This window comes from Vicia villosa, linkage group LG5 (assembly GCF_029867415.1).
Source record: "Vicia villosa cultivar HV-30 ecotype Madison, WI linkage group LG5, Vvil1.0, whole genome shotgun sequence".
NCBI lineage: Eukaryota > Viridiplantae > Streptophyta > Magnoliopsida > Fabales > Fabaceae > Vicia > Vicia villosa.
The window spans coordinates 11,136,769-11,149,879 of NC_081184.1; the positions used below are offsets into that span (position 1 = coordinate 11,136,769).

The 13,111-nt window shown below is 32.9% G+C and overlaps 1 protein-coding gene across 1 annotated transcript; it reads right to left on the minus strand.

The window, feature by feature from the left end:
• Positions 1-4,148: 4,148 nt before the first annotated feature.
• On the minus strand, positions 4,149-7,302 carry LOC131601325 (uncharacterized). Its single transcript, XM_058873108.1, has 3 exons — positions 7,016-7,302; positions 6,118-6,554; positions 4,149-4,903 (listed from the first exon to the last, which is right to left on the minus strand). Exons 1-3 carry the CDS (start codon positions 7,178-7,180, stop codon positions 4,468-4,470), a joined length of 1,038 nt encoding a protein of 345 aa, XP_058729091.1. The 5' UTR covers positions 7,181-7,302; the 3' UTR covers positions 4,149-4,467.
• Positions 7,303-13,111: the final 5,809 nt, after the last annotated feature.

A 13,111-nucleotide genomic window follows, 5' to 3' on the forward strand; every position in this document is an offset into this window, starting at 1 on the left:
ATGAGAATCGGGTACAAAGTAATCAAGAACAGGATTCAACAAATGTGGGCGAGAAGGTGAGTTCTCAACATAGTGGATTTAGGACAAGAGTATTATCTTGTCACCTTTACAATTGAAGAAGACCAGTATACAACATTAATAGAAGGCATATGGATGATATATAAAGTCCAAACTTTTTCCCCTGAAGTGATGTTATTGAACAAATTATTATCTATGAGGGGATCTTTGAATTACCAATTGTGTATTATGATGATAAATTGCTTAATTATATTGGAGATCATTGGTCAGACTGTCAAAGTGGACAAAAGCACACTCACAAGGAGAAGAGGTAAATACCAAGACTGTGCATTCAATTTGATATGACAAAACCTCTATAGGCGATGTTTTTTATCAAGGGAAGATACTATAAGGTGGAGTATGAAGGACTACACCTTCTATGTCTTACTTGTGGTAGAGTTGGACATAGCACATAGGGGTGTAAAAGTAGACTAGAAGTGGCGATGATAAGGAATGATGCATTAGAAACCAAAGGAGATACATTTGTATGTGTTAAGCCAAATTATATTTCTGAAACTGCAGAACCTTGGAATGTAGTGTAAAAGAAAAGAATGACACGTAAAAACAAAATAGTTGATGAAATCAAAACAGTCAATGGTAGAGCCACGTCCAAGAGTGATGGATCCCCGATGATGAGAGGAACAATCAATGCACTAAAGCAAGTTATGTGATCGTGTTTCATTGCTTTTGATACGGAAAATGTTGGTATCATTATTGAGGGGCAAGATTTTTTTTTTCATAAGCAAATCTTATATTAAGAATAGGAGTACTAGGGATACTCCAACCCTTACAAAGATGACAAAAGGATCAAAAAGAAACCAGCCTCATAGAATATTTTCAAATACACAAAGAAGGATTTTGGATCCATTCATAAATATTGCAATTGATTCTATTCTTAGAAGCTATGGCTAACCACCACCATGAATACCTTAAGATTGAATGGTATACTTGTTCCATATCCAAGACAGCCCAATTGAACAAAATGTCATTCCTATGCTTCCATATGCACCAGCAAGTTGTAAGCCAGATTGTTGCCCCTCTCTTTCTTCCTATCCTTCCTTTAAGTGCTTCCTCACTGCTTAACAAATGTTCCCAGCAGACCTCCTCATTTGGTCTTTGTATGTCCGGCCAAACAAACACTTTCCTCCATAGCCATTCAATTTTAACACATTGCAATATCACATGATTTATATCTTCTACCTGCACTTGACAAAATACACACAATGACTCATTCAATTGGTGAATTATATGCCTCTTCATTAATTGCTTCCGAGTAGGCAGTCTGTCCCTAATCATTCTCCTGTAAAAAATCTTCAGTTTAGATGGTGCATAAGCCCTCCAAATATTGTTCAAGCCCTCTATCCTTCCTGCAGCCATCTCTTTCGTTCTTCTCTGCGCATTCATTATATCGTAGCATGATCTCACAGTGTAACACTTGTGACTTTCATAAGGCCAAACAAAAAAATCTGGATTGTTGACCGTCGGACTAATACCTATCAGGCGTGGCGTACGAGTCTAGGCGTGGAAAATTTTTCTAAATTTAAATAAACCACTACAATCTAAACACGTGAGGGATAAAGATAGAAATCACAAAAATAAGAAGAAAAAAATAAAAAATAATGTTGCATCTTTGATTATTGGATCACGTGGCATAATGAAAGAGAAAAATAAAAGAGGCACTCATGGAACTAACACGAACAACCTGGAGAAGCTAGAATTCCTTGTCCAAGGATTTTAGTGAAGCGTTGCTATGGTGATGATAGCAATTTGTGATGTGCTCCGGTTTCAAGAGGGAATCAATCATATGATGGAGATCATGGAGGGAAATGAACCAGGTTCATAATTGGTACCACATACATTTGAGCAATGTCGCTGCATTAGCATTCTATATGACATTGCATACGTTGGATTGATGTTATATGATGTGGTGATTAATGGTGATTACTATGTGATTATGTGTGAACTATTAATGATAAATGAAGATGTGAGTATATGTTGTATTGATGTTATTGATTTGTATACTATAATTGTTGAAGTTTACTTTTCTCTTATGTTGTTTATGATTGATTATTATTACTCACCCCTTCTGTTTGAATGTTTCCTCCATGTGGGTAACATGTAGATACTCAGGAGTAGAGACCAAGGAAGTAAGTGGAAGCTAACTATTGGAGCTTGTTTCAGTTTATTGTTTTAAGTAGTAGGGATTCTACTATGATTCATGTTACACTGGGTTGGGGTTAACGCTTGTCTCTTTTGATTTCTTTTGTTGAGTATTTTGCAATATTTGCTATTAATTTCATAGTGATACTCTAAGATGTTAAATTGAGTGTTGACGACCCTTATCTTTTGTTGATGTTATGAATGTTAGAGTTTAAGACTCAACCTTAGTGTGGAAGTATTAATTGAATTTTTATGATGAATCCGCTACGTTGTTTTTTTATAAGTCCTTGACCCAAATTAGATGTGTTGGATGTTGTGTGACATCCCAAGTACAAACCAGACATATTGGATGTCGTGTAGCATCACAGGTATAAAATGTGTAGTTTAATTATTCACTATGGTAACTCATGTTACGCAGCAGGATAATTGTAGTGTTTTATGAAGTGTGTCACCCTTGTGATTTTGTTTACATGATTAAATTTATCTTTAACTTTGTGGGATTTAGAAGGATGTTACACCATAACCAAGAGTCTTCACTCATGGTTACTAAACACTTTTATGGATCAATTGGTTGGCGCATGTGTATTTAGTAAGATCGAATTAAGGTTGGGATATCATCAGATTCGTGTGTAGACTGAAGATAATCAGAAGACTGCTTTTAGAACGATGTATGGTCATTACGAATATTTTGTGATGTCGTTTGGTGTAACCAATGAGTCAGGTGTGTTTATGGAATATATGAATAAGAATTTTTATCAGTACTTGGATAAGTTTGTGGTAATGTTTATTGACGGCATACTAATTTATTCGAAGACAGACAGATAGCATGCTGAGCATCTGAGAATTGTGTTGGAATTGTTGAAGGAGAAACAATTATATGATAAGCTATCTAAGTGTGAGTTCTGGTTAAGAGAAGTGAGTTTTCTCGACCATGTAATTTCTAGTGGTGGTATTGCAGTTGATCCGTCAAAAGAGATTAGAAGTTTTCTTAGATTAGAGGGTTATTACAGAAAGTTCATTAAAGACTTTTCTAAATTAATGTTTCCATTAACTCAGCTAACCATGAAGGATTAAGCTATATCATAAAAAAATGGCAGGAATAAAAAAAAACTGATTTTAAAAATACAATATAGCATTAGGGGTGTAGCGGGCTCTACCAAGAGAGTTTAAGATTATTTTGAAGTTTTTCTATTTCTAAGGAGATCTTGTTATTAATTTGACTTGTTGTGGTATGGATCATCAGATCAGTGGACGTGAAAGAGTTGGAGAATAAGAATATTTTTTTTGTGCTTGAAATTGAATTCTTAGTCGGTTATTGTTGAATTCACCCTCCTTTTGTGACTGCCTTATGTACTCTCTTCTGTATAGATTATTAGCGGATCAAAAATTATGACATGCTCCGCTCAGTGATTTCTTGTGTTGTATGTGGTTCCTTTATTTTGTTGATGATAGGTCTAGAAGTCTAAACTCCATCCAAGTTTCTCTTGTGTCTCACTTTGTAGAGTGAGAGTGAGTGCTTTTTTTTGGGTTATGGTCCTTTTTGGCTTTCACTTTTGTTTCCCTAACACAACAAGTGTCAGCTTGACTTTGATCTGGATTTAACACCATAAATTCGTTCAATTCACCATTTTCAAACATGCATCAATTACTTACTACAGGACTAATTAGAAAAGTAGTGTACAGATTTTTTCACCTGTCAAAAAAAAAAAAAAACTAGATTCAGTTTCAAGCTATATTACATTTTGCTCAATATCCATGCCACAAATCCATTACATTCTCCATATTTTTTCCAAGTATCGTAAATTCGAACCCAACTGAGTTGGTTTAAGAAGACATTATATGCAATTAGATATTCCTGCATTTATGCGGTCAAGACATTAGATTGCCGTTGTATCAATATCGAACGGAGCATAAAACATTCGTACACCAAATTTAAAATCCCGACTATCTCATCTTGATCCAACGATCATAAGCAAATACAGAAATAGAATTCCAGCAAAACTTTTCACAGAAACAAGTAGGCCAGTGATTAAGAGAAATTATTCACTCAGAAGATCAGAAACTATGAAACAACAAACAAATAACAACCTTCTAATAAACTGTTCCCAGTCGAAAACTAGTTCACAAAAGCCACGAATTTCCAATTGATTGAAAACCGCAAATAAAATTAAATTCCAAATCTAACACATTTTTCCGTATATGATAGAGGGATAGGTAGGTATCCATCCCTACCAATGTTTCCGTAGATGTTTATGTCAATAATCGCTTGATGCCGGTCTTCTGTTCTGATGTAAGTCTAGACGGAAACTTTACGTTGAACTTGATTCTCAAGTTTCCCCTTTTGGAAGGTTCTTTAGGAATCGGCATACCTTCTCCTTTAACAACTTCTTCGTACGATGGACTGATAATCGTGTTGACGGGGACTGTGAGATTCCTTCCGTCAAGGGTTGTTATTTGCGCTGTGTAACCTGTCAGAGCTTCTACAAGAGTGATCTTCTGAGTGACAACAAGATCGTTGCCATCCCTTTTGAAGACACTATGAGGCTTCTCGTCGATGATGAAAACAAGGTCCGCGGGGATAAGTCCTTTTTGTTCATTTCCCTTTTCGGGAAAAGTTATTTTTGTTCCTTTCTTCCAACCTGGCTTGATCTCAATGGTTAGAATTTCCTCTACTGTAGTAGGCCTCCTACATAATAAGAAAACATCAAGAAATATTATGCATAGAGATTCGATAAAGTTTTACGTTAATTGTCGACTGCCAAACACAATCATCTCTTTTTATCTGGGCTTGAGACCATATGCATAGCATTTAAACACGTCTAATTGGTAAAGTTTCAAACTTTCGCATAACAAGTTTGGTATAAGTTTCAAATTTTCGGTTGAACATGTCTTATTGCACAACACATTCTAAATAGTTACATCACAACTAACTAGTTTGAACGAATGATGCGAATGATAAATTGCTTATTAGGAGCATGCATATATAACAGCAAATAAACACTACGAAAATGAAAATGATCATGGCCAATAATATTATGGAGAACCATAGACACGAACACCGGATACAACATTTATGATAATTAGAAAATGGAATAAATTGTATATTTACATGCGTTAGTGTTGTGTCGAACACTGACATGAGTTGGACACTAGACACTCATTCAATCAAAATTGTAGGTGCTACATCAGCACCTATGTTGTCACTAGTGCGCTATAGCAGAGCGGTGGTAGGGTTCAGCGCGACACTTTTGGCCCATAATCTGCAGTCAACAATAGCGGGTGTAGCAGCCGCTATTGCAATCGCTATTAGGGTTTTGGGACGAAATTTCTCAAACACCTTTATCAAACCCTTGCCAATTCGGACACTTTTAAGAGTAAACTTAAGTTCTTCATTTTATTACGTTCTTAATAAGTAAGAGTGTTATAAAAAAAATCCGCCATGGCGGTTTTTGAGCTTGCTGCAATGGTAAATATTGGCCGATATTGCAAGTTATTCCATAATAATCCATTATAACGGCGCTGCAAAGCAGCCATTATGACAGGATTTCGGTTCTTTGCCATGGACCACCTTCTGCCATCAACAACACTGCTAAGTAACACTCGTTATGTTATTCCTACTTTTGGTTCAGTTTTATTATAGTTTACTTTTCTGTTTAAGCTTTTTTGCTATGTACTTTAGGTTATTTAATTATTAAGTATGAAAGTCCCTTTAATTTCATGCACTTTTGTCCATTGATTTTGTCTTTGCAATAATGGCTATTCCGCAGTTGCATAGATTAACAACATAGATTAACACATAAAAAAAGAGAGTCGTCAAACCAAACATTGAATTCTAAATTCTAAATCATTGCAATAAAACCAACGCAGATAGGTTAATATGGGAAAAAGTTGAAAGCTCACCCACTAGAATCAGAAACATCTCTAGAAATCTTCATTTTTTTGGTGGTTCCTTTATACAAATCCTCCAAACCGCAAGGCAGTGTTCTCTCTATCGGTGCACTTTTTCTCGGCACATTGCCAGATCCTTCACCAGTTGTTGCATTCCTTAATGAGGAGAAAATGTCATCCCTAAACATTCCCCTCGGAAAGCCGGATGTACCGGGATGACCACCCATACTACCCATACCACCCATATCACCCATTCCACCGAACGGTTTTGCAAACCCGAAAAACTCTGAAAATATGTCATCAGGACTTCTCGGATTGAACCGGAACGTCGTCGGTCCACCATCGCTGGCTTCTGAAAATCCACCTGCACCAGGAGGAGGCATCTGCCCCTTCAACCCCTCCTCACCATACTGATCATACACAGCTCTCTTTTGAGGATCACTCAAAACCTATTCAAAAATCAAAACCGACGATTCCAAAAATGATTCTAAATCACAAGAAAACAACAATCAATCCCTAGCAAAAACCGGCGATTCCAAAAATGATTCTAAATCACAAGAAAACAATAATCAAACACCCCAACATTTCAAATTATAACCCCCAAAACATCCCACCATCTCAAATAATCATAATACACAAAATCAAACACCCCATCATTCCAAATTGCACCCCCAATATTCCAATGATTCTAAACCAAAACAAAAACACAAAAATCAAACACCCCATCATTCAAAACCTAGCCCTAAAACCCCAAATCTCCAAATGATCCAAAATCACAATAAAAACACAAACTTTCCCACACCCAAAACCCCAAAAATCAAAACTTTACAAAAAAATATCACAACCCAACAACATTATATAAACTAAACCTAGAAAACACAAATTAAGGTTTAATAAAAAAACAACATACATCATAAGCTTCAGAGATTTGCTTGAATTTGGCTTCAGCATCTTTTTTGTTGTTAGGGTTCTTATCAGGATGCCATTTCATAGCAAGTTTGCGATAAGCCTTCTTGAGATCATCCTCTTTGGCATTACGATCTATCTGAAGGACTTTATAGTAATCAACACCCATATCTTGTTTCTCCGATTTGGTTTTGTTACCGGAGAGAAGGAAGAATGTGAGTCACCGGTGGAAAAAGAAAGAAGTGAAAGAAAAACAATATCCAAAGAATGGATGCAAATATATCTGGGCTCAACAAAAACACACAAACATGTACTTGTGATGTGAACATAGGATTAGGATTAGGCCCAACTTTATCTATCATGTTTCAATTCTTGTTTCATGTTTTTTTCTGATTTTTTTTTACTTAAAATAAAAAATTAGTTTAATTAATGTGTGAGTTAAAAAATTTGTTAGCATTAATAAATATTTTGGAATTTTATAATTTAATAATATTTAAATAATTTAAAAAGATGAATATTACATGGGATTAAAATTAATTAAAAAACATTTACAGGGAAAAATCAAAAATCGCCTATAATAAAATTGTAAATTTTGTCATTTCGCTAATTTTTTCTTCAAATTCATAATCTTTTAATATTATATTGCATATAGGGCAGGATAAGTATAATATTACTGAATCTTTTTCCATTCTAACAAAATTAAATGTTTAGGGAAGGTAATAGGTGTCCAGAGATTAGCGAAATGGAAGAAGACCATTCGAGGGAATATTGACATTTGTTAGGTGGTTCCGAATTGTATTTCGAAGAGTTTTCTAGATGACTTCAAAATTTTATCGGTCTATCGGAGGTAATCTTGTAGTTTTTTGTTTTCAGACTTCGGCTCTCCTCCTGAGCCTCCTTACAACAGAAAAAAATGATTTTGATAATTAAAAAACTCAAGACATAAAATCAATTAATAAAAATGTATTATTAAATGATTTTGGTATTATTATCACTATTAATGAAATTAATTTATATATTTAGTGTATAATTAGTTTATTATTTTATTATTAGCATAATTAAATAGTGCTATTAATATATGTACTATTTTATGCTCTAAATAGAAAAATTAACCATATTAATTAAATATTTTTTAAGCTACATAATCATTTTTATAAAACACATTTTTTAAAATATTTTTCCAATATTAATATATTTCAATGTTTAAATGAAATATTAGTTAAAATATATTATTAAATTTACTATTATATATTTGTTATATATATATATATATATATATATATATATATATATATATATATATATATATAAATATATATATAAATATATATAAATAAATATAAATATAAATATATATATATATATAAATAAATATTTATATATATATATATATATATATATATATATATATATATATATATATATATATATATATAATTCACAATACTCTTATTCCATGTGTTACCGGTTCCGCACCACCTAAAAAGTGGATGTGCTTCTTTGAAATGGGTCATCTTTAGCAAGTGCGTATGACAAGGTGCGTATCAATTTGATGAGATGTGGTTTTTCAGAGACATTTTTTTCACTTTGGAGTCGCCCCTCTAAGGATCCATCCGACCGCATCATTTGTATTGGGTATTTTATATGGCTCTATTTTGTTCAGGTTTATTTGAAATCGGGGTGTCCTATTCTAGCTACGATAGTGGAGTGGACGGCACATTCCACAAAAAAGGCGGAAAGTTTGTCGGATCACTTATTTGAAAAGAATTGAAGAATTCACGAAGTTGACGGAGATTGAAAAAGAATCAAATAGGGAGAAGTCGAAGAAAGAACCGGTTTGTTTGGTATATTTTAGAATTTAGTCCAACCATTTTTTGTATGTATTGTCGTGCATAATGTAAATTTTATACGATTCAATACATATATAATATATCTATTAAACATTTTACCGCTGCTTGCTTTTACTGATTTAATTGATTTTAACTTTTAATGGTGATGATTCTGCCAAATTAATTTATGCTTTTGGTTTTGCATAATTCAGAAATGCATTTTCAAATTGTTTAAAAAAACAAACAGGGAATATTTCGGAGATGCATCTCTGAAAACACCTTTAAAAATGAAATGTGGTGTCTTCGGAGATGCATCTCTGAAAACACCTCTAAAAAATAAAATGTGGTGCATTCGGAGATGCATCTCTGAATTCTAGAGATAAAAAAGGAATTGCGCCAGAAGCCCCTGAAAAGGTATAGAGATGGAATGAGAAATTATCTTTTGTCTATTTCACTTTTTAATTTAGTGGTGATGTAATTGTGTTATGACATAAAACCTTATAAGTGTATTGTTTCAGCCAATAAAATAAATATTCTTTTTTATTTTTACTTACATGTTTTTCTTATATATGTGTCGTTCATCTTTTCTTTTATACTATCAACCAAAAAATTAGTATCAAAGTTATCTTCTTACGGAACGAGTAAAAATGGAAATTGGAGCAAGTTTCTCACATACTGCTCCTCCAATCTTTGATGGAGACAACTATGAATTTCGGATAACTAAAATGACGTATTTTCTGGATGAATTAGACCTCTAGGAAGCAATGGAAGAGGATTATGAAGTTCCTCTGAAGGCGAACAATGTGATTGTGGCTCAAATAAAAAATCACAAAGAGGAAAAACCAAGATGAAAAAGGTGGGATCATGTCTCTTAGTGGTGTTTCACCAATAATCCTTAAAAAAGTTATGACCCTTAAAACCCCAAAAACAATACGGGACTATTTAAAGGAAGAATATGTTTGACTGAGGCTTACAATTTCACTCAAGTCAGGCTCACTGAACTTTGGCATTAGTGACTCGGTCATTGTCATATTCAAAGAAAGTTGAGGATGGAGAATAAAGATATGATAAAAGGTCTATAAATATTTTTTGTTGTGAAAAACGATATCGTAAACAAAGTATAAATAGTTTCTTCTTGGCGGCAAGAAACTCACAAAGGGTTAGAAAAGATGGTAAAACAAGAAGAACAACAATTAGGATTGGTTATAACTGCTATTCTTTCCTTTTTCTTTAATCAAGATTACAAGTTACAAGAATAACAAATAACCCTCTCACCCTAAATTAGGATTTGCAGTATGCAATGATGAGAGGCTAGTATGTTATTTATAATAAAACCTAACATACTAACTAATAGGCGTTTTCCACAAGGCCCGTTACACAAACTAACTTAATAAACAAGCTAACTTAACAAATTAGGGTTTAAACACTAAAACCTAATTTAATATGCTAATAACCCTAGCATCTTCGACACCTGCATGCTAGACCCATCTTCGACTACAACATGCACACTTCGACATCAGCATGTGAACAACCTTCGACTTAATGCTTAACCCTGTCAAACTGTCGAAGCAAGAAGCTACCCTTCGACCAAACTAGAGTTCAATCAAATATCTCATATTTTTTTATTGTTTGCCAAAATGTAATGCTTGGCACTTTGGTAAGTAAACTAAAATTCCATTTCTTAAAACAATTTCAAGAGTCACTCAAAATCTGCAGCTCATTCACACATATGTTGCAAAACTTCAAATAATTCAATCGTTACATGTTAGGTAGCCTATATTTTTTTCTCGAAATTCAAGTATGAAGTGGCCAGAGTTTTTATAAACTTCAAGAAGATGGTTGAAATTCAAAATGACTCAAAAATTCAATTTTAAGGCTGATAATGCCAAGGAATACATGTCAACACAATTTAATTTATTTTGTGAAGAGATTAGAATTAAACATCAACTGAAGACCCTTTACACTTTAGAGAAAAATAAAGTTAGTGAAAGGAGAAAGAGATCAATAATAAGATAGATGTATGTTGTACGAAAATGAATGACCTAAATAGTTTTTTGGCAAAAGCGATAAACACATTTTTTTTTCAAAATAGACTTCCAACTATAAGACTTTGAAAGATAAAACTCTTTTTAAAAATTGTTATGGGTATAAGATTTCACTAACCTTTCTTAAAGTGTTAGGTTGTATTTGTTTTGCACATGTTTCAAAGGTTAAGCATGACAAACTTCACAAGACAGCAATTTTAAGTATTTTTGTGAGATATAGTTCAGTTTCAAATTCCTACAAAGTGTATCATCTTCAAACTGGAAATATGTCTACCACTAGAGATGTGCATTGCAATGAAGATCGCAATGGGATTGAAAGAATCTACTGAAAAAATATGTGGTTCCCTATTGATGAGATTTACTAGTATAAGCGAACAATTGAGTTTTGTCTGAATTAATTAGAAGACTGTCCTTCCATTAGAGGCACAAGGTTGTTGTTAGACATCTATCAAAGATATAATGTAGCAATATGTGAACCTGTTTGCTTTGAGGAAGATCTAAAAAATGCAAAATGAAAAAAATGAAATGGATGAGGAGATGTCAATGATGAAAAAACATAGGAATTGGCTAAAAAGCTTGAAGATAGAAAGGTTATTGGTGTTAAATGAGTTTTTATAACAAAGCTTAATGTTGATGGGTCAGGCTACGGTGAGAGACCTATTAAGGTCTCTCACGTAAGCAATGTGGTACGTTTTTTATTTTTAACATTTAGCGACGGTTTCAAACTGTCACAAAGTGAATAGTAAAAGTTTTTTGACTCTTTGAAACCGCCACAAAATGAATAGTAAAATATTTGCAGCGGTTTGAAACCGTCACAAAATAAACAATAAAATGCAACAATTTGAAATCATCACTAAATGAATAGTAAACATTTGTAGCGATTTAAAACAGCCGCTAATTTTTGAAAATGAAAAGAAAAAAAAACAGTATTGATTACATGAGAGACCTATCACGACAGACAATACCAATGTTGATTGCTTAATTAATAAATATAATAAATACAAGGTCAGACTTGTGGTTAAAGGGTATGCACATTGATTATTGTGACATGTTTGCACCTATGTTCATATTAGATACAATTAAATTGGGGTCAGTAGTTGAATGTCAAATCATCTTTTTTAAATGGATTTTTACAATAAGAGATATTTGTGGGTGAAGAAATAAAGTATCTAAAAAAACATTTATGGGTTAAAATAAACACAGACTTGACACAACAAGATAAATGACCACTTATTGAACATAGGCTTTGTAAAAAAAAAAAAGTTATCTGATTCCACTCATTATGTAAAACATAAGAGAAATAATTTTTTGATAGTTTCCCTCTATGTCAATGATCTTTTAGTGTTTGGAAATGATGAAGGGTTGGTTGAGCAATTCAAACAAGAAATGATGCAGATTTTTGAAATAATGGGTTCTAATCTTATGGCATTTTTTCTTGGAATTGAGATCAAACAAAATGAACATTTGATGAAGTATATTACATGAGTTTGATTGAATGTTTAAAGTATCTCACTACAACAAAGTCAAATATTTTATTTGTGATAAGTCTCTTCTTCTGATTTATGCATTGTGCTAACAAAATGTATTTAATAGATGCGAGATAAATATTGAGATATGTTAAAGGCAAGGTTGATTACGGTGTCAAATTTAAGAAGTGCCAAAACTTCATGTTGTATGGATTCTCAAATAGTGATTGGGCTGGATTCAATAATAACATGAAGAACAGTTCCGAATATTGTTTCAATCTAGGCTCTTGAGTTTTTTCATGGTGCACAAAAAAAACATAAGATATTAGCATAATCCACTGCTTCGTAGCTGCAAATGCAGCAACAAATTAAGTTTTATAGTTAAAAAATATTTATGTGATTTACACCTCCAACATAATCATAAAACTGAAGGTTTTTTTGACTACCAAGCAACCATTGCAATTTCAAAGATCCAATCTGTCACGGGAAGACTAAATATTTTGACATCAGACTCTATTTCTTAAGAGAGATGCATCAAAATTGAGAAGTGACTTTGATTTATTGCAGAATAGAGAATCAATTGACAGATTTGTTTACAAAGTCACTTCTCAGTTTGAGTTTTTAAGAGAGAAAAAAGTTAGAGTTTACCTAACCTAAGGCAAATAAAATTATTGCTTTTGAATTGCATTATGTGGCTGTATTTTTTTTTATTCTATGTTCTAATATTTTCTTTTTATTTTTATTGATAAATGTTTCCTAC

What these genes read in the sequence shown, in the direction of transcription:
- LOC131601325 (XM_058873108.1), bottom strand. Translation starts at nt 7,180, where the DNA reads ATGGGTGTTGATTACTATAAAGTCCTTCAGATAGATCGTAATGCCAAA. An exon ending in AAATCTCTGAAGCTTATGAT is followed by an intron (nt 6,555 to 7,015) that starts GTATGTTGTTTT and finishes ATTTTTGAATAG; the next exon opens with GTTTTGAGTGATCCTCAAAA. An exon ending in GATGTTTCTGATTCTAGTGG is followed by an intron (nt 4,904 to 6,117) that starts GTGAGCTTTCAA and finishes CTTATTATGTAG; the next exon opens with GAGGCCTACTACAGTAGAGG.